This window comes from Fringilla coelebs, assembly GCF_963513975.1.
Source record: "Fringilla coelebs genome assembly, chromosome: 21".
In the NCBI taxonomy this organism is placed as follows: Eukaryota; Metazoa; Chordata; class Aves; order Passeriformes; family Fringillidae; genus Fringilla; species Fringilla coelebs.
This window is the reverse complement of record NC_140047.1, coordinates 4725867-4752596: the sequence shown is the minus strand read 5'-3', so window position 1 is coordinate 4752596 and position 26730 is coordinate 4725867. Positions and strand designations below refer to the sequence as shown.

The 26730-nt window shown below is 51.7% G+C and overlaps 2 protein-coding genes across 2 annotated transcripts in view; one reads left to right on the top strand and one right to left on the bottom strand.

Moving 5' to 3' along the window:
* Nucleotides 1–26730, top strand: part of ASTN2 (astrotactin 2) — a gene marked incomplete at both ends in the record, with an annotated part of 326465 nt that overhangs the window by 209771 nt on the left and 89964 nt on the right. Inside the window, 2 exons of the mRNA XM_084219630.1 lie at nt 49–228; nt 23268–23533. Coding sequence (XP_084075756.1) covers nt 49–228; nt 23268–23533 — 446 coding nt within the window. The remainder of the gene's footprint in view (nt 1–48; nt 229–23267; nt 23534–26730) is intronic.
* TRIM32 (tripartite motif containing 32) lies at nt 6198–13795 on the bottom strand. Its single transcript, XM_084219595.1, has 2 exons — nt 13658–13795; nt 6198–10927 (listed from the first exon to the last, which is right to left on the bottom strand). The coding sequence occupies exon 2, from the start codon at nt 10858–10860 to the stop codon at nt 8917–8919; it is 1944 nt and encodes a 647-aa protein (XP_084075721.1). The 5' UTR covers nt 10861–10927; nt 13658–13795; the 3' UTR covers nt 6198–8916.

Below are 26730 nucleotides of genomic sequence, written 5' to 3'. Positions count from 1 at the left end.
TGCCAGCCCTGCCTGGCTGCCCTGCCCACCCCCACCTCCCTCCCACAGGCTTTGCAAACATCCTGAAGATCCTGAACAAGGACAGCAGCCGGGAGGAGCTGCTCTCCTTCATCCAGCAGTTTGGCTCCCACTACATCGCCGAGGCGCTGTACGGCTCCGAGTTCAGCTGCACCATCCACTTCCCCAGCAAGAAGGTCCAGCAGCAGCTCTGGCTCCAGTACCAGAAAGGTGAGGAGGGTGATGGGAGTGGGCAGGGGCACAAACATCAGGTGTCATGTGCTGGTTTTCACCCATCACCTCCTTTCCCATGCACACACCATCACCGTGCTGCTTGGCAGGCTCAGGCAGGAGGCTTGTCCCAAACTGAGTGCCCAGTTTCAGGTGGCACATGTCATTGGCAGCATCCCTGAGCCACCCTGCTTGTTCCTGCCCTTCAGCTTCCACCCTCTGGCTCCATCCTTGCCCAAGGTGACCCCCTTCCCCACGGTGGCCCTGCCATGCCCAGGGTCAGCTGATGGAGATGTGACATAAATGAGCTGTCTCAGAATGGCTTTGTTTTATTGCTTGTGACAATGACAGTCTTTAAGGAAGTGCATTAAATCAATAGCAGACTCATTGTGCTACACCATAAATAACGAGACACATCATTAAACAGGGCAATAAACTTCAGGACTTTGAAGTAATACAATTAGGTTATGTTTATAAAAACTCCCTTATCGCTGTAGCCTTCCATTTGCCAATTCATCTCTCTCCTCCAGGGAGTTGGGGATATGCCCTGGGTCTGATATTTTTCTATTCAAAACATATCTGTGGTGTGTCACAGAACCCACGTTAGGGCTGATGGTGGCAGAGGTCATCAGGGCACTTGCATCCTGCTCTGTGGCACTGCCAGGAGCAGCCTCACTCCCTGGAACCCAGCAGAGAGAGGTGTTCTCCCACACACCACCTCCCTTGCTCTTGGCTCATTTTCTTCTCTGTTTCCCCAGTGTAGCTGGTCCTGTAAGCATATTTATAACAGCCTGTGCTCATTTGTTTGGGTTTTAAATAGTGCTAAATGAAGTTTGCCATAGCAATGCCCTTGTTTAGCAGGAGAAGGCACGTGGAGGTGGGTGTTTATGTACTCATGATGTTATTAATCACTTGGGAGCACTCCCTGCAATCCAGGGGCAAAGGTGCTGATGGGGTGCAGACCCCGTGGTCCTAGTGCCATCACCTGGGACCAAACCAAACCCTGACAAGGATTTCTCAGGAGAATGAGAGGTGGGAATGGGAGACAACTGCTGCAGTCCAGGCCTGGCTCAAGCATTGCTGCTGTTCTACGATGCTGGGGCCAGAGGGGGCATAAACAGTGCTTGATCTGGTGGTGGAATATCTCCCATTCCTTCAGTCCCACCTCTCCCCATGTCAGGGGCAACTGTGGCTCAGGGCTTAGCCACAAAGCCCTGGGGTGGCACAGGGCCTCAGTGACAGAATAATTTCCTTTTTAGTCCATGGTATGCAGCTGGCTGAGGTGGATCCCTCGCTCCCCACCTGGGTCCTGCCCCCATTCCTGAAGCTGTGCCTGGCTGCCCTGGCATTTGTGGGGCATCCAGAGCATCCTTTCCCAGGCCTATGAAGCACCAAAGCACTCAGGGATCCCCTGAGGGGCTGCATGTAATGCCTGGACATAAACCTTTCACTGCTGATGATGCAGCATTTGGGCACCAGGTGCTGGTCCTGACCTTGTGTTTTGTGCATGGCTCCATCAGTGGCTTTGGTGGCTGGTGGGGTCAGTGAGGTTGGACTTTGGGGCTGTGGTCAATGCAGAGGTGACCAGTGTTGTATTCAGCTCTTTGATGGCCAGAAAATGCTCTTGGAAGGACATTAAGGATGTTCAGGACTCTTGGAGAGATCAGCTTGTGGACAGAGAAAGTGTCATGGGAAACCCTGGGCTCTGTCCCAGGGAAATTCCAGTTAGCCAAGAGAAAGAGCTTGCTGTTCATGGTAGATGGATTTTATTCCCAACTTCTCTACTGATTTACCCTCATTTTGCCAGTGACATAAGGCAGATAGGAATAAATAGCTCCAGCTAGACAGTTCTGGATGCCTTCTCCACTCAGAACATCTCTGGCCTGCCAGGCTCCCCACTGCTCACCAGCCCGTTCTGAACTGCTCAGTGAGCACACATATGCATCAGCTCTAATAAATATAAAAGTAGGGCCAGAATAACTGCAATTTGTTAGTGGACAAAACAGGTCACAAGAGGAGGGAGAGAGGAGAGTCTCAAGCTAATTGGAACGGCACCAACTCTGAGAAAAACGCAGGGTGTTTGCAGCGCTGCACAGAATTATTTTAATATTTTAATCAACTTCATAAATCAATCGCCAGGCCTCAGGAGGAGGCCTCCAACAATAAAGGCACAATCTGCGCGCCGAGCCCTAATTGAAAACATGGCTTTGAAGAGAAGCTCACGCTGCTGGTGCCAGGGCAGGCACTGGCTCTGAGCTGGCCTGGAGCTGCCCCAGAGCCTGTGACGTGGGTCAGCATCTGCAGAGCTGTGCCTGCTGCCAAGGGCAGGCACAGGGATCCACCTCTGGCCAGGGACAGCACAGAGCAGGCAGCCCGCTCTGCTGGAGCAGGGACGAGTGTTCCCTTCCTCCTGCAGGTGGATGTGGGGGAAATGAGGTGACAGAGCAGCCTGCCCTTGTTGCTGAGGGTTTGCAGGAGTGAATCCTGCAATGGAGAGCCAGACAGGCATGGTGGCACAGCTGTGGCACACCCAGCACTGTGCTCCTTCAGGGCAGGCGTGGGAGCATCCCCCGGGCTCCCTCGCAGGAACAGCCTCAGTCCGTGAGCACACCAAAGCAAACTCCAATTTTACTTCATGCAGAGTGATTAAAAGGCCATTTCTTGGGCTGCTTGCTCTGGCCCTGTGCAGCCAAGCAATGCTTTAACACATTGAGTGGCCTCCAAGCAGGGACCTTGAGATCGACCCAGCCATTGAGCTGTGCCATGGGAGCCTGCATCGCTTTTCTTCCCCAGTGGAGCCAGCATTTAACACCGATGGTGCCTCATTAAGTTGGTAGCAGTTGTGTGAGGACCTTCACTTGGCAGCTGGGACAAACATCTGTGTGTAAGAAAGTGCTGGGCCTGGTGGGATGGAGGGAGCCAGCTTTGTCACAGTGGTGTTGTGCTTTCTGCAGAAACCAGTGTGGAGAACACCCCGGAGTGCTGGCTGCTGCTGAGCAGTGCCTCCATGGCATCCACACTTCTTTTTGTCTGTTCTGTCCCCACAGTCACTGGGCTGGGGTGGATGAGGTGTTGGGAGATGACACAGCCAGGATAGCTGACTCAAACTGGGTCATTCCTCACCACACAATGCTATAATAATAAACATGGAGGTGGAGGCTGGGAGTCAGCCCACCTCAGAGACTCAGAAATTGTACTTCAGGGAAGAGAGTGATCCCTCCATCCAGCAAATCCCCCTGCTGGGAACCACTTCATTCACTGATGAAAGTTCATCAGAGAGCTGGTTGGTCTGTGGTTCCTTGTTCTGGCTGGTGAGGAGAACAGCTTGCTTAGAGAAGGGGAAGAGCTGCTCTGAGAGCAAAATCTGACAGCCCTGGTGAGATTTCTGCAAGAGCTGTTCCAGTTTGCTTATTCCCACTGGAGAAGCCCAGCTGGGAAGCAGAAAGGGATGCTGATGGGCTCAGGATGTGTGTGCCTGGGTGGGGAGATCCAGAGGGTTTCACTGCCCAGCTGGGAGGTTACTTTAGGTCTGCAGTGAGGGAAATGTTTGTTTTTCTTGAATTTCCTATGATCTCTAGATAGAGTTTCCTTGGCTGAGGTTCCCTGGCCACACTGAGTGCTCAGCAAGCTTAGCCTGTGGCTGCTGCAGATGGGAGAGATGTTCATGTTCCTCTCAGTAATCGATCATTTATGGGAATAGTCCATGGAGGGGCTCTGTTCTGGCAGGTCCTGTCACATTCCCTAAGCCTTTCTGCTCCCTGCCCTCCCCAGTACTTGCTTCTCTTCTCTTGGACAACACTCCATGAACTGCATTTACCTGTAAGAGGTGACAGCTTTCATGCTTTCTTGTGAACTCAGCAGTTTTGATGGGAGATCTTCACAAATATCCTTTAAAAATTAAGGACAGAGCCTGGAGCTTTGCTAAAACAGCAGTCCATATTCCTCTGAGTGAGGTCTGTGGCTCCCTCCTGTCCTTTCAAGGTTCCATTTGTCTCCCTTCAGGTCTGATACTGCCATTAACACAATTAAGATTGAACTAGTCTGCAGGAACCTTTAGTTTTCCTTTCCTAGATGCAATCAGGTGCATTAAGAAAGCTGTAAAGCTACTTTTTAGCTGTTAAAGGACATAATTGGTTTCCCTTCTATGTGCTTGGTCAGAAGTAGAACACACAGTATTTCCCTGGTTTTGAGATCTGTCCCTATGTACAACCACTCTATTACCTTTTTAACGCTCTTAATTGCTTGGTTTGTGTCATTATTTCAAACCCTCAGATTTCAACATTTTGTTCAGAGGAGCTGAACAATCTAGCTGGTTGTCATGAAATTTAGTTTAGACTAAAACATGTGCTGTGAGTAAGTCTGCTAAATGACCTTATGCACTTCTCATTGTAATCCAGAATTGCCAGGCAAGTTGAGTAATTAGTTGTGCAAAATGAAATAACTTTAAATCCTCACATTGAGTAATGACCCAGAAAAAACACTTAAGCTATACAATAGGAACAACTCAAAGCATCTGGCTTCATTTTCACTTTTGTAGCTCTACCCCTTTGATGAGGAACAGCCTCAGCTCCTCATCCCTTCATTTCCTGACTCGTGGTTTTGCCCAGGACAATGTTCATAGCTCAGCTGTTCTGCCCTAAGACAGTTGTGATAAAGCTACAGGGTAGGTCTAACAGCACCACGAGGGTTGAATAATGTCTGATAAACCAGAAATCCATACCTGTTTAAAGAGCTGAGATGAGCCCAAGTGATGAAATCCTTCACCCAGATCAGCCAGGCGGCTGCAGAGGGAGGGAAGGGGAGAACCTGCACGTGCTGTGGGTGTACCTGCTGAGGAAATGTCCTTGTGACCATCCAGGAGCCCCTCTGGCAGCCCCACTGCCACCACCCGAGCTGGGGTCGAGGCACCTTCACAGCTACACCCCCCACTCAGTCACAGCAGGTTTCCTCACCAGCTCAGCTCCCATGGCTGAGTTTTGATCTAAAAATAATTTAGTCATGGTGCAACATCAGAACAGTCCGAGCTGGTGCCTCCAAGGAGAGGGACTACAAACAGAGAACACTCAGGTGTTTTATACCCACACAGGGTAAAGCCTGAGGTGTTCTAGGTGAGCTGATGGCTCCTGATGTGTCCAGTCACCTGGCTGCACCACAGCTCCCACTGGCAGACCATGGATCAGCCAGGGACACAGATAACAGATTACTCACAGCACATGTTTTAGTCTAAACTAAATTTCATGACAACCAGCTAGATTGTTTTTACCTCCTCTGAACAAAATGTTGAAATCTGAGGGTTTGAAATAATGACATAAACCAAGCAATTAAGAGTGTTAAAAAGGTAATAGAGTGGTTGTACATAGGGACAGATCTCAAAACCAGGGAAATTCTGCGTGTTCTACTTCTGACCAAGCACATAGAAGGAAAACCCATTATGTCCTTTAACAGCTAAAAAGTAGCTTTACAGCTTTCCTAATGCACCTGATTGCATCTAGGAAAGGAAAACTAAAGGTTCCTGCAGACCAGGCTCCCAAATACAATTGAGCTCCCAGAGCCAGTGAAGTCAAACCAGAGTTCTGAAACATCAGGTGACAAGGAGATATTGCCCTTGAGGCAGTGTGAGTGAAGGTACAAAACCACAGCATTTGTTTATAAAGGTGGGTAGGGAAGTGTCAGGAAAAGTTCCACGAGCCTGCCAGGATCAGATTTCTCCTTGGCAACCTGACACATAAAAGGGTCTTGTAGCCACTGTGCTCCCAATCTAATCCCTGCTGGCTGTAAAATCCAATCTGCCACCGAGGGGAGAAGATGAAGTGTTTTAATAAGAAAATGAGCCGTTTGCAATGCACTTTTAATTGGATCAATTTTTCCTTTATTACACAATCTTTAAAAACCAAACACATACGTATGACCAGACAAGCTCTTCCTCCAGATACAGAGCAGGAGCCAAACTATTTCAACATAATCCTTAATTACTCCATTTCACCTCGTTTGGCAGATGATCATGACACTGTGTGGGAGCACCACAGCAAGTAGAGCTCTGTAAAATCATCTCAGTCGAGTTTTGTCAGGGGATGTGCAGACCCTGGGTGAGGGACAGCAGGGTTTTTTTTTCTCCTTTTCTTCCTGAAATCTCAGACTGGAAGAGCTGCAGGCAAGACAGAGCCCCAGGCGCTGACTGCAGTGTCCTGGCCCACCAGTGCCTCACAGGGTGGTGCTATTTTTCTTAATCCTCTGAGTGAGAAACAGATGACAGACACTTTGTTTGAACTCTGTAACCAGGAACAGGCTGGAGTAACCAACTGCTCAGTTTACTGCAACAGCTTTTAATTTTTTTAAAATTTTTTTTCAAGCACTCCAGGAAATGTTATTGCTAGTAGTTGTGCTGTTTATTGCAAAAAAAAAAAATCCACAGGAACAGAAAATTACAGAGACACATATTATCATAGATAATATTGCTTTAATTATTCAGGTCCACAGTAGCCTCCTGTGTGGAGCACTTCTTGGAAGCAGGAGAAATGTTTAAAAGAAACCAGAAGGAGATGAACTGCCATTGCCATAAAATTGGAAAAATGCCTTCAGTTAGAATGTCATGAACTGCAGCACAGCCCAGTAATCATCACCACTTCCCCAAAACATATATTCAAGATGAGAAAGGTTCCTCAAATTGCTGTCACATGCCTTGGGCAACTGCCCCCTCCCACCAAAAAAGAGAAGCAGAGAATGTGAATAGCAATGTAAAAGTTGGTAGTCTTGGCAAGGACACAGAGCAGCTCAGGAGGGAAGGGGAGCTGGGTCCCCTGGGCTGCCTCAGCACCATCAACCACCTCGTGTCTTAGCTCCCTTCTCCACAAGCTTTTTCCAGTACATTATAGCAGGAGAAATTGGACGTTGCCCTGATGGAAGCTCCATCACACAGCTGTGTTTGTGTGCTCTCTCCTTCAGCACTGGCTGAGCACTACAAAGAGAGGGAAAAAACCCCAAATCCCACCAAAATCTGCTTCCAGCATTTTTTCTGCAATCCCTTTAACTGCCAAACATCCAGCTAGAGCAGCAGCAGCTCACCAACCTGTTTTCCTTTGCTGTTTCAGCAGGGAAAAGTATATGGGCTTAAAAAAAAAAAAAATCACCTGTTGCAAACATGTTGTAGGACAAGTAGCAAACAATTTGCTGGAGCATGGCAGCCACTATAAAATCAGCTTTTATATTGTCTGTCGTGGACCCAAATTTGCAACTACGCTGTTGATGGCAACAAATAAATGCACTGCAGTGTAACTATTATCTGTGGCAGATTAACATGCTACCACTGTGCCCTATTTAAATGCATCTTTCCTTCAATAAACTATTCTGGGCAAGCAGCACCACACTGAGGTACACATTTATCAGCCAGGGGAGCAGCTCTGTGGGGGCCTTGGTTCACACAGCTGCAGTTTTGTGCTTCATTTGGCTCAAAGCCTTGATGAGCAGAAACGCTGGTGCCTGCTGGTGTAATGGAAAAAAAGAATTACCAAAAAGAAGAAAAAAAAAAAATCTGAGGAATGTAGTGTTTTGCTGTGCAAGGGAAAAAAAGGCAGTGCACCAATGGATGTGCTTTCAAACCTTAAAAAACCAGAAGTGAAATAGTTCCCCCTGCCCATCCTTATCTCAGAAGTGAGTAACTTGCACAGAGGAGGTGCAGATAAGTGGAAACCTATTGCTAAATGCATTGGTCTGGAATGCAGCGTAGTGAAGTGCAGGTGAACATACAATACATTGCATTTAATCTAATTTCCTACAATTTCCCATTCATATTCCCCCAGCTCTACCCCGCTTCCCCAGGAAGTTTTAGATACCAGATAGACCTTCCAAAGAGAGTTTCCAGGATACATTTAATAATAAAACAACAGTAAATAGCAACCCTAAATTTCCCTTGTTTTTTTTCTCCAGCCCTGTCCCTTTTTACCTCCTTCTATCTAGCAGAACTCTGATTAGTAATAAAACCCCTGTCTCCTTACAGCTCAGGAAAAAAAGAGGGCAATTTTCTGGCTCAGCTCGGTCTCCCACGATTGCACAGTACTCACTTCACACAGAACAGACACAATTCACAAATGGCACGACGGGGCAATCTCCTGAACACCAGAAAAATGGGAGAGACAACCCTGCCTCGTCAGGGTGGAAGCAAAGCTTCATCTCCGTGCAGCTGAAGTGGCCATTTCGTTTTATGCAGTGCTGCAAGCACAAATTGCTCTCTCTAGGAGTTGCCCAGACAACTGCTACCCAGTTCCTTGCAAGTGCCACAGGATTGCCTCTGCTAGTTCTCTAAGGGAAGGTGATTTAGAGCAGTCAGTCAGTGTTTATGGCACAAAGAAAGACACAATGGTTGAAGCTGGAAGTGTAGGAGATGTGTGGCATAAGGAGGTGAAGAGGTTTATGTAGTGACTAGTCACAAGAACCAAGACTGCAAAGGATGGATCCTTTCCATCGCGCTTGTTCTTACTTGTAGGGATTTTATATAAAAGAGAAGAAGGAAAAGCAGACCACCACCACCACCACAAAAGCTATTTTGTTTCTAAACACAGAACATGATGATCTCTATGCCAAATCCCCTTCAGCTATGGCACAATCTTCCTGAAGGCTTGACACTGGTTCCCGTTGGATTGCAAGGAGGCTGCAAGAATCTCCACTGCCAAGACTTTGCTTGCAACCAAGCCTTTAAGGGGTGGAGTATCTTCTCAGGTGGTAACTGTAGATCTTAATGCAATGATCCCAACAGTCCAGCACCAGCAGCTGCCCTTTGGGAGTAACAGCAATACCCACTGGGCAGGTGAGTCCCTCCCGGATGAGGATGTTGTAGCCACCTCCTTTAGGAAAATGAAGGATTTCCTTACGACTGCTGTCAGCGACAATCAGGTCTCCCCTGGAATCAACACACATCCCAGCAATGCACCTGAAATCCTCATTCTCAGAGAAGAAATGGCTAATCTGGCGTCCCAGCTGCCCATCTGGGCCGACGGAACCGATGGAGAAGCCTCCTTCCAAGTGGTGCTCGTACTGCCGGTTCTCCAGGTTGAGCCCCAGCCCCTGAGTGAAGTAAATGGTCCCTTCAGCGTCACAGGTGACAAACTTGGGGCGCACGGCGCTGCACAGGCAGCTGTACTTCACCACCCCCACGCCACGGTCCACGGTGAAGCACCAGAGCTTGCCCCCTTCCACGTCGGTGACGACGAACTGGCCCGAGGGCAGCGCAGCGATGCCCCAGGGCTTGCTCAGCTGGCTGCGGTGACACGCCACGCAGTGGCCGTCCATGGTGTACACCTTGACAGAGTTGTCGTAGCTGTCTGTCACACCGATCAGCCCGTGGCAGTTCATGGTGACAGAAAGGGGGGTCAAGTTGGGCAAGTCTGCTCCAAGGAAACTCAGCACAAAGCTGTCGATGCCGCTGGGGCTCCGGCGGATCTCCTTCAGGAAGCCCTTGCGGGTAAAAACCTGGATTCGGAAGTTGCCCCGGTCTGCCACGAGCACCTCGCCTTGGCTGGTGACGTGCAGGCTCACAGGGAGGTTGAACATCCCTGGCAGGCTGCCCTTGGAGCCCATCTTCTTGATAAAGGAACACTGCTGGATGCTGGTGGCTGCTTCAGGCATCCTTGGCTTGGCTGGTGAGGAATGGGGGGTGCAGCTGGGCTCCTCCTGCACCAGGTCAGGCTCCCTAAATGGAATAGAGGAGGATGCTGCATTTTCCATGAGAGACTCCTCCACGTTAACGGTGCGGGGTTTCTTTACCACCTGCCCAATCTGCAGTGGTCCCACGTGGCTCACCTTGAGGAGTTCCACCTCTTGGAGAGTCAGCTCCCTCGGGAGACTGTTTGTCAGTTCTGGTTCTTCCTCATCTGCTGTCTCCTCCAGGAGAGCTATATCCCCCTGCTTTATTTTGGCAAGGAAATAGTCACAGCGAGACATTATCTGCACTTCTGCTAAGTTCAGCAGGTAAGCCTGCTCTTCCATCACCTGGTTATTTATCTTCTCCACCTCAGTCAAAGAGGTGGTGAAGAACTTGCGTGACCTGGCCAGTTCTTCCTGGATCTTGCGCTCCTCTTTGCTGTACTCCTGCAGAACCGCTTTGTATCTGGATTGCAGGTCTCTTGAAACATCCTCCAGAGCAGCTTTCCTTTTCTGCAGATCACCCATGAGCTCCCGAAGCCTGGCAAGCCTCGTTCCAAATTCCCTCCTACGCTCCTCAGCAGCCTCTTTGATAGCCATGACTCTGTGTCCTGGGGGCATGTGCGAAGCCTCCTTGCACGGCTCACACAAAACCAAGCTACAGCTCTTGCAAAAGTGTCTTGGCAGCCTCCTCCCGCAGACCTTGCACATGAGGAGTCCCACTACTTCCCCCAGGCCGGCCGTGTCGATGATCTTCAGCACGGTGAGGTTGTCAGTGAGCTGAGCCAAGCTGGTAATCCGTGTGATCTTGCTGCAGAAGGGGCACCGGATCCCGTTGATGCTGTTTGCCAGGAGCTTCTCCAGGCACTGCTTGCAGATGGTGTGCCCACAGTGCAGCAGTTTGGGCCTCAGGTGCTCCTCGGTGAAGGACTCCATGCAGATGGGGCACTCCAGGACCTCTCGCAGCGCGTCCGAGTTGAGATAAGGGGCGGCAGCCATGGTGCTCCAAGGCAGCTTTATCCAGCACGGTGCCTTGTGCTCACATCTATTCCAAGGTGCTCTGATTCTGTCCAGGAAGAAAAAAGGGAAATGTGATTTATGTCACCACCAGCAGTTATGTATAAATGCAATTTATTTCTGACTTATCGCCTAACCCTGCAGAAAAAGAAACCCAGTTAGCTTTTCCATGTTGGGAAGGATGGATTAGTCATAGCTAATCTCAGGGTGGGCAAATTTCAAAACTAACTTGCGGCTCCCAGTGCGATGAATTATTCACTTGCAAGATTTGTAAAGTAGCACTGAAAGAAGTGTAATGGCACCAATATGGAAGCCCAGTAGATATTGATGACTGAATCATCTCCTCATGGCGCCCATCTCCTGCTGCCAAGCCTCTGAGTTTACATAATTTACTGAAACCCAGGGAGATTAAACCAGGCATTCAAAATGTTGCACATCAAAGAAGGAACCAGATGGTGCGATGCTTTAGGACATTAATAGATCACCTCTGGAGACCTGCATTCAGATGTGACATCAGATACCCACAAAATAAATGTGCCTGGTTCACTCTGCTTTGCTAGAGAGCCAAACACATTTTCAAGGTTTCATACATTTGCTTTCATAGAGGAAGTGAAAGTAGCAGGAATGCTCTGTCAGCTTCTACTCGTTCTGGGGGTGACCGTGCACGCTGAAAACACACAGAGAAGGTTTGATGCCTGTGCATCTCAGTAACCTCTGCCATGCTGCACCATGCTTCATGCCAATTAAACACAGCTCAGGCAGGTATTAGCAATAATGGAGCTAACCGACAACTCCAAACATCTGAACTCCAAACACAGTCCCAGTGTTCGCTATTAGCTCCTGAACTCAGCTTAACTCCATTTAATTTCTCCTCGTTTCACAATCTCACAACGCTGACCTCGTTCTTGTCCCCTGGTTCAGTTTTTCACCACTCTGGTTGCTGTTCAGCTTCAATCCAGGTTTCTCCACCCTCACATCCCTCCCAGCAGGGAGCAGATCCCAGCAGCTCTCCTGCCAAAGCAGCCATCCATTCAAAAGGAACAGAACAGGGCTCACATCATTAAGTTATTATTCACTAGACTGGGTTTCAAATCCTTTGTTATTGTACTGCTTAGCCACTAAAAAATAGGGAAGAAAACCTTTCTTCTAGGGAAGAGGAGGAGGAGGAGAAGGAAGTAGTTAAGTCTTTGAAATGAAGAGACAGTGGCAGAGGGATGTGAACACACAGCTCTCTCTGAGAAATGGCTGCATGCACACAGCATTCTCACTTCCCTGCTGGGTCTGCTGCCTTTCTCTTTGGGAAGGATTCTGTGTATTTCAGTTTGCTGTGTGCTCCTATGCAGAAAAACAGCTGCAAGGAAGAAAAGTTCTTTATGCTCATACAGAAAAGAAAAAAAAAAAGCCCCCTAATTTTAATTTGTCAGCTGCAGTTCAGAATCATTAAAGCCCCTATTTCAGGAAGAGATTCAGTGGCATGGCAGAATCTCCATGCACCATGCTGGGATCAGCTCAACAGTGGCAGGTTGAGTAGCACGGCCCTGGCCCTGGGGAAGCAGAAACCTGGGCACTGCCATGGAGAACAGAAACCTTCCTCTGAGGGAGGAAAAATCTATGATTTAAAATGGTTTTAAAAAATGAAACACAGGATACCAGGTTCATTATTCTTACTTTCCTTGGAAACACGTCAAAAGACTCGCTTAGGGAAGGATAAGGGAGCAGCACAGGCACCAAGCACTGAGAGTTACATTAAAAGCTCTCTTTAAAACAAGTATTTTCATTAAAGAACAACGGTAGATGGGATTTTAAGACAGGCTGGGCTTTTAGAGAGCTGATTTGTATGACATTCTTTTCATATATAACCCCCTTTATCGGAATGTCAGCATGCCCTCAGTAATGGGACATTATTTTTTCCTTTTATCTCCCTCTCACACTCGGCTGTGCCTCTATGGAAGTTTCCTTAACAGCGAGTTGTTGTAGCGTGTCGGTCCCTCCCGGGGCAGTTCCTCTGACGCAGAGTAGGGTATTACAGAAAGCCTCAGCTGAGGATCAAGCCATAAAACTGTGAATTATGCGAGTTTGGTTTCCTTACATTGGGAAGAAATTTCCTGCCGTGGTTTCTCTTGTCACCCGGTAGTTTTTAGTGAGAGCTTGCGGTGAGAACACTGGCTTCACTTGTAATTCAGAGCTCGTGTCATTAACGAGGGAAAATAATGGGGTAATGCTGCAAAATAAGCGCCGCTGACAGGAGTTATCACAACAACAAAACCAGCAGGACAACCCCTGGGTTTGGAGGGAGGGTTTCACTGAGAAATCCGAGGGTTTGGGTTGGAAGGCCCGTAACCTTGGCCTGATGGCACCCCTGCCATGGGCAGGGGGAACACGTTCCACCGGCCGGTCCAGCCCGGCCCTGGCCACTGCAGGGATGGGGCGGCCATGGAGTGACCCGTGCTGCTGTCTGAGCGCACAAAGCACACGCCCAGGCTCCGTCTGCCCGCGGCCGCGCTGGGCTCAATGGCAGCGGGCCGGGCGAGGCCCGGTACGGGCCCCCTCTGCCTCGGCCGCCGCGCCGGTGCCGGGGGGGACAGGGCGAGGCGGCCCCCTCGCTCCTACCGCTCAGCGCGGCGGGGCGCGGCCCGGTGGCCCCCTTCCATCCCCTCGATTCCATGCCCTCCATGCCATCCCCTCCGTCCCCTCACGCCGCCCGCCCGGGGGTCCCGCCGTGCCCGCCCCGCCCTGCAGGGGGCGCCGCCGCCGCCGCGGCCCCGCGCGCGCTCCTCACCTGCCGCCGCTCCGGGCCGCGCCGCTCCCGGCGTGCGCCGCGCGCCGCGCGTCACGTGAGCGCGCCCGCGGGGCCTGCCGGGAGATGTAGTCCGGGCGCGCCGCGGCTGGCGGGGACACCGGGGGGACATCGGGGGGACACCGGGGGGACACCGGCACGGGAGGGGGGCTGTGGCAGAGAGGAGTGGCTGCGGGATGGAGCTGGGTCTGCCGGGCCTGTGCTGCGGCTCGTGGTGAAAGGAAAGGTTAAAAGTAACAAAGGGGGAAAACAGGGAGGTCTTTTCGGATTTGGTTTTTTTTTTTTTTTTTTTTGGTTGTTTGGGGGTTTGGGTTTGGTTTGGTTTGGTTTTTTGCTTAATCCGGTTGTTATGTGTCATTTCGGCACACACGAGCTATTTATTCAATGCCCTTTCGCTGATCAGGCAGCGCTACTGCGGGATAAGCCCCTTCCCCTTCTCTTTCACCTTCCCTTCCCTTCCCTTCCCTTCCCCTTTTCTTTCACTTTCCCTTCCCCTTCTGTTTCACCTTCCCTTCCCCTTTTCTTTCACTTCCCTTCCCCTTTCCCCTTTCCCTTCCCTTCTCCTTTTTCCATTTCCCTTGCCTTGCTTGCCTTGCATTCCCTTCTCATTTCCCCTCTCTTTTCCTTTCCCATTCCCTTCCTCTTTTCCCTTTTTCTCTCCCCTTTTCCCTTTCCCCAGCCGGTCCCTGAGTGTTTGATGGCTTTTACATCCCCTGCTGACAACGCGTGTTTCTCGTTCCGCACCGTCCCTTGGAGCAGCCCGTGGGCTCCAGCACATAAAGGACAATTTTTGGGTGCAGCTGCAGGCTGGCAGTGGTAGCTGAGGCAGGGATGTGGCTGTGCTGTGCCCCGTGTTTCCTGAAGCCAGTGTCACCATCAGCAGCACTGAAAACAAAAAGAAATTCCATTCCAGCCCCATTTTTGCTGGGTGAACCTGCTTTAGGGATGGCAGAGACCCCTCTGCTGTGACCCTGGGGGGCTGCAGAGCAAACTGAGGAGTGTCTTGGGGCTTGTTTTGTGGAGAAGACCAAAAACCCCACAACTTTGTGAAAGTTGTAAAGTCGGGATGCGTAAGGAGATTACTCCCCTCAAAAGGCACGCGTACCTCTGGGATCTTCACATCTCTTTTTATCTCTCTCTTAAATACATATGCATACAATTTCACAATAGGTTCATACATATTCATTGTACAAATTTCGCCCGACATTTGGTGCTAGTTCTTTTTTATTAGAAAGCATTCCTAGCTCAGGTTGACCTGCCTCCTCAGCAGTCTCTGTCTCTCTCTATCTATCTCTGTCCCCTGCTGAAGCAGTTCCTCTGAGCTCAGGCTTTTTTGCAAGAACAGGCAGTCAGACTAAATAGCTATGTTTTCAAACTACAGGCTTAACTTAAAGATGTACATTTCAAATGGAAATGGATTTGTACCTTGGAAAATTTCTACTCTGTCTCAGGCTTCCTCTGGGATCAGGGGAAGCCACGGGAACCGTGTCCTTCACACCCCCCTGCCACAGGAGCATCCTGTGCTCAGCCCAGGGCTGAGGTGCAGCTGGAGCTCTGGAGGCTCAGGCTGGCAGGGATTCAGTGCCTGGGGAAGGGGCAAGCCCTCAGTTTAACCATTTCCCAAAATCCCTCCCTGTGGCCTCTCTGCCTGCAGCGCTTTTCCACTGCTCACCTGCTCCGGCCGAAGGGAGCACTTGCATAATGCAGCAAGCCTGGCCACCTTCTGCTCTTGGGGGTTTTTCCACTTTGTTTAGAAAATAATAGTTCATTTGGAAAGGATCTACATCCCTGGATCAGCAGTATGGGCAGAGGGTGCACTCAGAGGCAGCAGAAGCAGATGCAAAGCCTGGCCAGGGTTGCAGAGGAAAACGAGTTTCTTTCTTTTTTTCTTTTTTTTTTTTCTTTTTTTCTAATGACTCCCCTGTTTCAAGCCCCAGTGGCTCCCTGGGGGTGTTGCTGTGCCCAGGGAGAGGACACAGGGTTCACTCCCAGTTCCTGGCCTCACCAGGGAAATGCTCTTTCAGTCCCTGATATATGGGGAAGAAAAATGGATGTAAACACTGAAACCAGGGTGGTCTGGCAGATCTTGTGAGGCCACCCCCACCTGAAAATGAACAGGGTGAGGAAAAAACAATGGTAGAAATAGGAAATAATCTTTCAATGCTTCCTGGGGAGAAAACAAAGGACTCTCTGGATTTAATTAGAGGTGACAATGACCAGCTGATGATGTTATCCATCATGTGCCAGTATGGGGACCCTACATGACAAGGAAGGATGGGAAGGCTGTCCAGCCTGGGACCCTGCTCACCCTGCCAAAGGTCCTTTGCCAAAGCTGTGTTACAGGGGATACTTTTGAAATCCCCTTTTACAGCTGGTTATCAGAGGTCTCTGTTTTTCTTACTACCTCGGGTTTGCAAGTGTGTAAATGTCTCATCTGAAGCTGAGGTGAGATCCTGCCTGTCCAGCCTGCAGGCAGCAGAGATGATCTGCCCCCAGATTCTCTTTTCTGGTGATGCCTCAGGTTCAGCTTTTCCATTTTTCCCATTCTGTGCTGCTTTAGTCTGTGGGTCTGGGCTCACATCAGGGGATGGTGAGCTCTGTGCACAGAGCAGGGAGACAAAACAATTCCTGCTCCAGCTGGGCACCAAGGACAAATGATCCCAATCTCAGGCCAGGGGCACAAACCCCGTGGGCTGGAGAGAGAAAAACAAGCAGGGTGGGACTGCAGGGGCTAAAGCTGGGATGGGACAATGAACTGCAAGGTGCAAATGGAGCAGAGCTGATCCCAGGGAGAGACCCCGTGCCCGGCCGGGCATTTTGGGGCCATTTTGGTTCATCTTGGGTGCAGCCCTGGCTGGGCTCTGGTGCTGCCCAAGGTGGATCCATGGAGGAGATCCTTTGGATAAATCCCTGCTTTATTCTTTAGCTCTGTCCAGCCTCTGCTCTAGGGCAGCCTTCCCAAGGGGATGCCTTTGGGATCATCCCCAGGGCAGTGAGGCTGTGGCAGGCCAGGGGTCACACGTGCCACCAGTCACAAGCACGGTGGTGCAGCTCGCTGTTCACACCTTGGTGTTGGACCTCAGGATTGTGTTTAATTGGGTTTGGTTAATCAGCTGGGAGCACAGCATCATCAGAGAGAGGGGGTGTGAAGAGGGGCAGAGGCAGTGTGGACATAAAGGTACTCTTCCCCAGGAGCTGTGGTGACAGGACAAGGAGTTATGAGCACAAATTGAAACAGGGAAATTTAGAGTAGATATTGATAAGAAGTTTATTACTGTGAGGGTGGTGAGGCACTGGCACAGGTTTCCCAGGGAGGTTGTGGCTGCTCCATTCCTGGACATGCTCAAAGCAAGATTGGAGGGGGCTTGGAGCAACCTGGTCTAGTGGGAGACATCCCATGCCATGGCACGGGGTTGGAATGGGATGATCTTTAAGGTCCACTCCATATTCTCAAAGCAGGAGATTAAAAGAGACCACGGAGCCTCACACTCGGGAGTTTATCAAGCACTGACACCCAGGGTATGTGACACATTCTGTGTTCTGCACTCCCCTCCCCAAGGCTGGGGTGAGGATGGAAGGATGAGACCCCACGGGTGGCACGGAGGGGCCGCGGGGTGAGGGCAGCAGGATGTGGGGGAAGGTGTGCCCACGCTGGGATGGTGTTCCCAAAGCTGGGATGGTGTTCCCAAAGCTGGGATGGTGTTCCCAAAGCTGGGAGGGTGTGCATGCCAGGATGGTGTTCCCAAAGCTGGGATGGTGTGCTGCATCCTGGGAGGGTGTGCTGCATCCTAGAATGATGTGCCACACGCCAGGAAGATGTTTGGCAAGCTGGGGTGGTGTGCCCATGCCAGGATGGTGTTCCCAAAGCCGGGATGGTGTTCCCAAAGCCGGGATGGTGTGCTGCATCCTGGGAGGGTGTCCCCATGCCAGGATGGTGTTCCCAAAGCTGGAATGGTGTGCTGCATCCTGGGATGGTGTGCATGCCGGGATGGTGTTCCCAAAGCCGGGATCATGTGCTGCATGCCAGGATGGTGTGCCCATGCCGGGACGATGTTCCCAAAGCCGGGCCGGTGCTCCCAAAGCATGGACAATGTTCCCAAAGCACAGACGATGTTCCCAAAGCCGGGCCGGTGCTCCCAAAGCACGGACAATGTTCCCAAAGCACGGACAATGTTCCCAAAGCACAGACGATGTTCCCAAAGCCGGACGGTGCTCCCAAAGCACGGACGGTGTTCCCAAAGCACGGACGGTGCTCCCAAAGCACGGACGGTGTTCCCAAAGCACGGACGGTGTTCCCAAAGCCCGGCCGGTGCTCCCAAAGCCGGGCCGGCGCTCCCATAGCTGGGATGGTGTGCCCATCCCGGGCCAGTGTTCCCAAAGCCGGGCCGGTGCTCCCAAAGCCGGGCCGGTGTGCCCATGCCGGGCCGGTGCTCCCAAAGCCGGGCCGGTGTTCCCAAAGCCGGGCCGGTGCTCCCAAAGCCGGGCCGATGCTCCCAAAGCCGGGCCGGTGCTCCCAAAGCCGGCCGGTGCTCCGGTGTGCCGCTCGCCGGGCTCGCAGCGCCGTCCCGCCGCGGTGCCACGAGAGGGCAGCAGGGCCCCACGGACCGGCACGGTCACGGCCGCCCCGCCGGGCCGGGACCCCGCCGCGGGAGGGTCCGCGGGCAGCCCCCGCCGCGCCCATCCCGAGCTCCGCATCCCGCCACCCCCGGCTCCGCTGAGCACCTGGGAACGGCATTCCCGCGTGGGAGTCGTGCCGCGAGTCCCAAAAGCTCCCCGCGGTTCCTCGGGAGTAATCCCTGCCCAAGCCGCGCTGAGCTCCGGGACTGGGGTGTTGGTGGTTGTTTGGTGGTTTGGCTGGGGCGGTGTTTCCCCCTTATTTTAGAAGGGTTTGGGTTGGGAGGGACCTTAAAGCCCATCCAGTGCCACCCCTGCCATGGCAGGGACACCTCTCACTGTCCCAGGCTGCTCCCAGCCCTGTCCAGCCTGGCCTTGGGCACTGCCAGGGATCCAGGGGCAGCCCCAGCTGCTCTGGGCACCCTGTGCCAGGCTCTCTCCTCCCTCACTGGAAATAACTTCTTTATGATATCCCATCTAACCCTGATCTCTGCTAGCCATTCCCTCTTGTCCTGTCCCATCCTTCCTGCACAATGGATGGATGTGCCAGACTGACTCCCCTGGACACTGTGCCCATGCCTTCCTCACAGCCCCAGCAGTGTTTGCCATCACTAACAGTGGGCAACATTAAATCTGTCCAAGCTCCTCACAGACCTGGTGGCCACTGCACTGACAATATCTCAGTGCAGGAGAAATTCCCAGGCAAACACATCTATTGATTTCCTTTCTAACTCCTTTTGGATGGATTTGCCAGCAGAAAGGGTATTATTCCACCAGGTGATAAACAGGCAGCCTGTGTCAGTGGATGTGTCCTGGCCACAAGTCCCCACTGTCCCACCTGTGGTGCCACTAGGTCTGTCCAGTGAAGGGTGCTGTATGGGGAAGGTGGACCAGAATTCCCTCTTCCTTGCATAAAATGCAAATCCCAGGTCCTAAATCAAGCCCATCTGAGCAGCCTGCTGGTGTTGGTGGGGTTAACCTGCTGAGCCTGTAGGAATCCCTACCTGGGTCTGTTCCCACTGTTCCCTCTACAACTCCAGCTGGAGAGCCTTCTCCTGTCCTTGTTCCAAGCATTTCTGCTCTTCAGGAGATATCACATCCTACCCCTGCTATAGCTGCATTCTTGTGGCAAGTGGAATGGTTCCCAGTTTTGGGATGACTTGGGAATCTTTTGGAAGAGGTGTTGTATGAAATGCTGAGCCACTAGGAAGCACATCTTTCCCTGGGAGCTCTCAGGACAGGACAGCACTCCAGTACAAATTAGGCATTATGCTGTTGTTTTTGTTGTAGTGCTGGTGTTACCCTGCTCCCTCATGTCCAGGCACCAGGAGGTGCTGCTGGTAATGCTGGAAGCGTTTTCCCACATCAGCAACTGCTGCATCCTGAGCAGGGACCCCTTTGTGCAGGCACACACCTCGTGCTGTGGGATTGTAAAACGCTGGTGGAGCCCAGAAACGGGGCCAGGCACCCCAGCAAGCAAACAGTACCTCTGCACACCCTGTTCTGCTCTTTCCCCCTTTCCTACACAAGGCCTGATGCCTGGCACGAGGCTGTTATTTTGTTTGTTTGGTGGTGGTGGTAGTTTTTTGTTTGGTTGGTTGTTTTTTGTGTTTTTGTGGGGTTTTTTTTTTTTTGGTTGTTTTTAAAATCCATATTTCAGACAAACAAACTAAAGCTCCCACAAAGTTGTCATGATGTGTCCAGTTGCATCCAAGGCTCCCTGCTCCCAAACAGATGTTGCCAGGGTTCAGCTGAGTTGCCAGCAGTGTTACTGACAGCATGCTCAGATCCAGGGGCTGATAAGGGATCCCTGTATCCTCACTGCTGCACCTGAGTCTCCTCCTCTTCCCAGAAAGGACCTTGGGAGCGTCCTGGCAGGGGTCACCTGCAAAGCCCTTCCCCAGGAGTGAAGGAGAGGGTTTTCAGGAGTGTCCTGGTGGTTGTCCTGTTCTATATAGGTAATAAAAGCCAGACTGAGCCTACAAGAACTTGTGGGGCTTCTCCAATTCACTGCTGAGCCCTCTTTGCGAGCAGGGAGATGAAGAGAGAACCAAAACTCGTGTCAGATGTAGGGCAGGGGGAAATTGTGGGACCCCAATCCCATCTTCCCAGGCTATAGTTGCAATGACAAGTGCAGGTAAATGTTTTGGAGGGAAAAAACCTCTCAGATCTGCAAAGCTCCTCTGTGAGATGCCCTGAGTGGTGAATGGGGAATGTGGGTGGGATGAAAGGGAAGTCCAGTGTCCAGCAAGGAAACCTCCAGTTTCCAGGGATGAGGGACCTGAGCAAGCAGACAAGGAGCATCTCCTCCTCAGTGCCTCTCTCTGGCTGTGGAGGAGCTGGCTCACAAGCAGGGTGTGCTGCTGGTGCTCCCAGATGGGTCCCAATAGCAGAAATGGGGGGATTCTTTTGTTAGTTTTGTTTGGACTGTATGTAAGCACCCCAAACACATCCCAAAAAGGCTACCAGGAGCTGCCATCCAGCGCTGATGCCATCTAAGTGTTTGTCTGGATGAGAGCTGGAAATTTGACAATGCAGCCAGTTTCCCTCTGCAAACCCACGTCCTATTTCATTTCCTCCTTTGGAGCTGTACCCAGAGCCCTTGTGCAAGGGAACACCATGGATCTTTGTCAGTCTGCAAAGGAATCCTTTTCCCCAGTGCAGCTGGGATCTGTTCTAAAGAGGATTAACTGCAGACAGCCAATTCCACCTCAGCCATGAAGCCTGCTCTGCTCACAGGTCTGCCATGAATCACCCAGCTTTGGGGTTGATCTGTCACTGAACCCATGGCTGCTGGGGAAGAGCAGCTGCTCTGCTCACAGTTTTCTACCTTACCTCATTTTCAGAATTCTGGGCCTTCCCCTGTGCAGCTCCACCTGAGCACTGCTGCTCCTGAAATAGCTTTGTTCCCACTGGCTGGATTATAGTGATCTATAATTCTTAGCTATAAGGTAAATAATTCAGAAGGAAGGTTTGATATCCCATTGCCAGTCACGAGATAACTGATTCCACTGTCTTTTCAGCCCTGTGTTCATGTCCTCCCTTAAAGCATGGCTCCAAAACTTCCTTCTCCATGAAAGGTCTCTATAGCTGCTTCAGCTCTGGTGAAGAAGCTTTGCAGCCCAGAAGTGTAATTATCTCCTTTCTCTTCTACACATACTTCAGTAGTGATGTTAGAAGATGCTACTCTTATTGACAAATGAGAAGAGGCTCATGGTATCCCCCTATAAATTCCATCTTTCTCTGCCACCCTGTTTTTCAAGGCTTCATGGCTTTCCCTTATGAGACTTGAAGTTGCCCTGGAGCTGATCTTCTAGAAAATAATCTCCCCAGGAAGCAGCTCCAGCTCCCCTTTCCCATGTCTGTGTACACCAGTGTCTCCCTAGATGCTGAAACATCTCCCTACAACCTTCTTTTAATTTATCTTAGCAACTGCTCCCCTTCTATTCCACTAAAACACGGCTTGGCTGGAATTTGCTCGTTCTCCCCATGACAGCTTTGTTCCTGTGCACAGAAGTGTTCCCTGACAGCCAGACAGCAGGGAAGGGCTGTCCCTACCCTGAGGGCCCTGGGAGTCATGAATGAATGCTGTTTACTTGTATTTCCAAATGGCTTGTGCCTTGCCAGATCAGCTGCATGTCACTGCAAGCCGAGCGTGCTGAGACAACCCTTGCTCCTCTTCCACTCCTCTCAGGACTGGGAATTTGTTGCTAGAGGCAACAGCCATAAGATGAAGAAAGCCTTTTCTTCTGTAGGTCTGTCACCAGGTTATGAAAGTTGGGCCATCTTGGGTCAACCCAGCTATAGACAAAGAATTTAAATGGAAGTGTGCAAGGCAGGCATTGGAGTCGTATCTCCTTTGCTCAAGTGTGATACTTCCCTTGGCCTTAACAAGTGTTTGGAGGAACACAGAATAAAGTAAAAGTTCTCCAGGTTTATTCCTTTGTGCCTAAGACCACCAAGAGTTTTCCCAGTGGGTTTCAAAGGCCGGAATGTTTCCTGCAAGCAGTGTTGGCAGTTTGGTTTTGGTAATGCCTCAGTCTTTTCTCCAGGCAGTGAGTTTGTTCTCATACCTGCTTTTCCCCCACTGCCAAGGGGCTCCATCCCTCCATGTAGCCCTTTTGCAGCCTCTTTGGATCCGTTTCACTGCCCTGGATAGCGTGTCACCCACAAGAGTGACCTGAGGACCACAAGGACTAGAGGGGGCTGGTGTTAGGGTGGGGATAAAGGCCATTCAGCTCCTTGGTCTGGTCCCTTTGGGGATGTTTCTCTTTGGCAGGGAAAATACATTGAGGTGATTTTGTCTCATTTTGGAGCACAGAAAGTGGATATGCAAGTTAGAAAAAAGAAGAACATGAGTTAGAAAAGAGAAGACCAATCAGTTCTGTCAGTTTAGATGTGCTTGTCTGGAAAAGCTCACACTTCCCAGGAGTGACCTGCAAGCCCTGTTTTTCTCCTTCTCTCCTTGACCTTTCTTTTTTTCCTGCTTCCACCTGGCCTGCACCTTCAGCAGCTGCATTTATCCTGGCTGCAGCACAGCTTGGCTCCGGGAAGAATCCTGAGCTGAGCTTTATTTAATTTTCTTTGGTTTCTTCCTTCTCCCTAACCCAGAAACAACTGAGCTTGGGAACAAGAAGGAGCTGAAATCCATGCCCTTCATCACGTACCTGTCAGGCCTGCTGACAGCCCAGATGCTGTCAGATGACCACCTGATCTCAGGTGTGGAGATAGAGGAGAAAGGGCGCTGTCCCTCCACCTGCCACCTGTGCCGGCAGCCCGGCAAGGAGCAGTTCAGCCCCACCCTGGTTCTGCTGGACGTCAACAGGGTGGTGCCTCTGTATCACTTTTTTTCTGCTCCCACCTGGCCTGCATCTTCAGCAGCTGCTTTTATCCTGGCTGCAGCACAACTTGGCTTTGGGAAGAGTCCTGAGCTGAGCTTTGTTTAATTCTCTTTGGTTTCTTCTTCTCCCTAACCCAGAAACAACCGAGCTTGGGAACAAGAAGGAGCTGAAATCCATGCCCTTCATCACGTACCTGTCAGGCCTGCTGACAGCCCAGATGCTGTCTGATGACCACCTGATCTCAGGTGTGGAGATCCACTGCGAGGAGAAGGGGCGCTGCCCCTCCACCTGCCACCTGTGCCGGCGGCCCGGCAAGGAGCAGCTCAGCCCCACCCCGGTCCTGCTGGAGATCAACAGGGTGGTGCCTCTGTACGCTCTGATCCAGGACAACGACACCAGGGAGGTGAGTGACGGGCCAGCCCCACCTCTGTCACCTCAGCCAGTCCCCTCTCAGGTCCCCTCCTGCAGGTTCCCTGGAGTGAGGCGGTGTTTTCGTGTGTGGGATGGTGTTGGGGATGGAGCTGGCGGGTCCTGCTGCCCACAGCTCTCTCAGACCTGCATCTCCCTATCTTCAATAGGTTCAAGGCAATGCCAAGGCCGTGGTCATTCCCAGTGTCCACACTGGTGTGCAGGATGTGTCCTGTGGAGAGCTCTCAGGAGCCGAGCACCAGCTCAGACCCTCACTCCTGGCTCCAAGGTCTAGGACATTCCTGTTTGAGGGGTGACCAAAGGACTCCAGGGCTCCAGTGTGGCTTTGCAAAGGTGCAGAGGAAGGGGAGAACCATCCCCTTGGGACAGTCCCACAGCCACAGGAGCTCTCTGCTACTCCAGGAGAGACCAACCAGGCTGGAGGTCACTGGTCCCTGGGGCTGGGCTCCTGCAAGAGCTTCAGTGTTAGTCCTTTGGAGATTGAGTTCCCACTTTCTCTGTTCACTGCCACTCCCACCCCCCTTTACAGCCCTCTGACCCCAATCTCAAGTCCAGAAATGACAGACCTGCTAAAGTCACTTGTTGGCACTGAGCCTGTACTTGATTAGGATGTCCCAAGTGAGCCAGCGTGCAGCAGCTGCTGTGGGTGGGCTGCAGGTCAGGAAACAATCCTGGCACGTGGAGGTGTGAGCACCAGGAATGATGGGTCATCCCCTTCCCACATCCATGAGGAGGAGAGTCCTGATGCTTCTCCCGGTACCCAAGTGTCTGGGTGCTGTCTCTGGGGAGGCACTCCTTCCTTGCCTACCTCTTGATCTGGTTCCTGCTTTCCCATCTATCAGCCCTCTTGGTCCTTGCATGAAGCCATGCCTGACTTCCACGCCTCAGTTAGCCTCTCTTTCTGGGTCTTTTCCTCAAGCTCCCTTTCTCCCACTGTTTCCTTCCTTTCTTCCTTCCTTCCTTCCTTCCTTCCTTCCTTCCTTCCTTCCTTCCTTCCTTCCTTCCTTCCTTCCTTCCTTCCTTCCTTCCTTCCTTCCTTCCTTCCTTCCTTCCTTCCTTCCTCCCTCCCTCCCTCCCTCCCTCCCTGGCCAGTCCTTGTGTAGAGGTTGCCCTGCCAGTTTGTCCAGGGCAGTGCTGGGATGAGGTACAGGGAGGGCAGCAGGCAGCTGGTTTCCTTCAGGTAAGAGAGATGTGCTTCCCAGCAGCAATCTGCCAGAAGACATTCTTTTAGGGATTCAAGAGGTAGGTTAGCCAGCAAGGAGGGGATAACAGTGAAGAGCCCAGCAGGATCTGAAGTGTTTCCATGGATCACCCAGTGCCCAGGTGACAATGCCACCCTGCCTCTCTGTGCCTGGCTGTAAACTCCCCCCTTCTTCCTCCTCCTCATCTTCCTCCTCACCTGTCTCCCTAGTCCTGCCAACACTGCTGGGCTCACTTGGGGCGCCTCCTTGTCCTGAGGAGCTGCAGTCTGTTCCACCAGCAGCCTCCCTTCCTCCCTCCTTCCCTCCCTCCCCTGCTCCCCTGGCCCCATCAGCTGCAGCTGGAGCCCAGCCCGCATTGTGCTTTCTGCAGAGCAAACCAGCAAACAAACAAAGCCCCAGCCACAGCACAGACACCCCAGCAATATTCCCTGGGGTTGTGCTCCCTGCATCTCTCCTCCTCTTCCTCTTCCACCTGCTCACCCAGGGGTGGAGGGGCATGCCCTGGGAGCCTGTCCCTGTGTGAGGGTGCTGTGTGTGAGGCTCCCCTGGCCCCAGGGAGCCGTGCAGGGGCAGGGCTGGGATAAGAGGTGACAGGTGGGGGTCTGGGCAGCTGCAGGGTGGAGGGGATGCTGCCAGAGCAGGCACTAAGGGAGCTGGCAGTGAGTGGCACATGCCTGGACAGGTCACTTTGTGCCATCTCAGTGCAAGGTGCTGGGGTGGGCAGCAGGTGGGAGCATGCTCTCTTGTCTTACGATCCCTTCCTTAGCTGGGTCTGGTTGTTTCAGCTGTAGGCTTCTCTTGACAGCAGGTCCTCTCATCCCTTCCTCCCTACAGCCATCCTAGACCATCCCCATCCTTGCTCCAGCAGGACACAAGGGAGTTTTCTGCATTCCCTGCCCCTATTTCTCTTTCCTAGTCATTCCCATTCTCTCTGCATGAATCCCTCGTGTTGCATCAGCTCCATCACTTTCCCCTCCTTGCTCACTTCTGATGGGGTGTCCTTCTCCCTCCATCCCTTCACCCAGCTTGTTTCTCCCCCTTCTCTCCACCAGCTTCTCTCCTGCAGGATTTTTATTCTCTCCCTCTCCTTCTCTTGCTGTCTTGGCACCACAAGCAGGGACAAATCCTGGTTCTGAAGGCTGAAATCCAGCACTGCTGAGGAACTTGCTGCCCCCTTGGTACAAACCTTGGTTCTCCACACTGGAGGTTTTTCCAGGCAGCCTGGGCTGGACAGAGCTGTAGCTTTCCTCTCTGGAGAAGTGGAGCTCATGGGGGCCATGTCCCTCTCCTGGAGAGGATGGTTTGGTGTGGGGTTAGTGCTGCCTCTCTGGAAAGGTGTCCCCAGCCTCTTGTGGCACCATCAGCTGGAGCACGATGGGTGCTCATGAGGGGCAGGGGCATCGTCTCTCCCTCTCCTTCCCCTGGGAGCAGGGAGGGTTACCATGAAAGAGAAAGAGATTTAGGGCTGGGAAGGAGCTGCCACCACCATGAGGACATCAGCCTGTCAACCGAGACCCAGCAGAGAGCCAGAACAACTCTGAGTTTAAATCATGACCATGCTCTGTGCACTGAGAGGCTCCCACAGGGTGTGTCCCACCAGGAGCATCTCATGTGATGAAATCCCCATTTTCAGCACCAAACAATGACCAGGGGTGTCCCAGGCACTGCAGAGTCGTGTCCTCCTGTGCCATAAATAGGATTTTCACTTGCCTGGGCTGAACCAAGTCCAGCATCTCCAATCCTGAGTGCTCCATTGCATGCCTTTCCCCCTTCATGTAGATGATTCTCAATCAATACAGTGAGGGCTGACCTTAGAGGAACTGCAGGCACATCCCAACTCCTGTAGTGCTAAAAAAAAAGAAATTGTAAACACTCTTTACATGTGTGTCCACAAAGACAATGCTGTACAGACAGATAACAAGGTCATTAACAAGGTGGATATTGACTTCTATAAACATGGCTGAAAGTT

Excerpts from the sequence above, each read along its gene's own strand:
- TRIM32 (XM_084219595.1), bottom strand. The coding sequence starts at position 10,860 with ATGGCTGCCGCCCCTTATCTCAACTCGGACGCGCTGCGAGAGGTCCTG.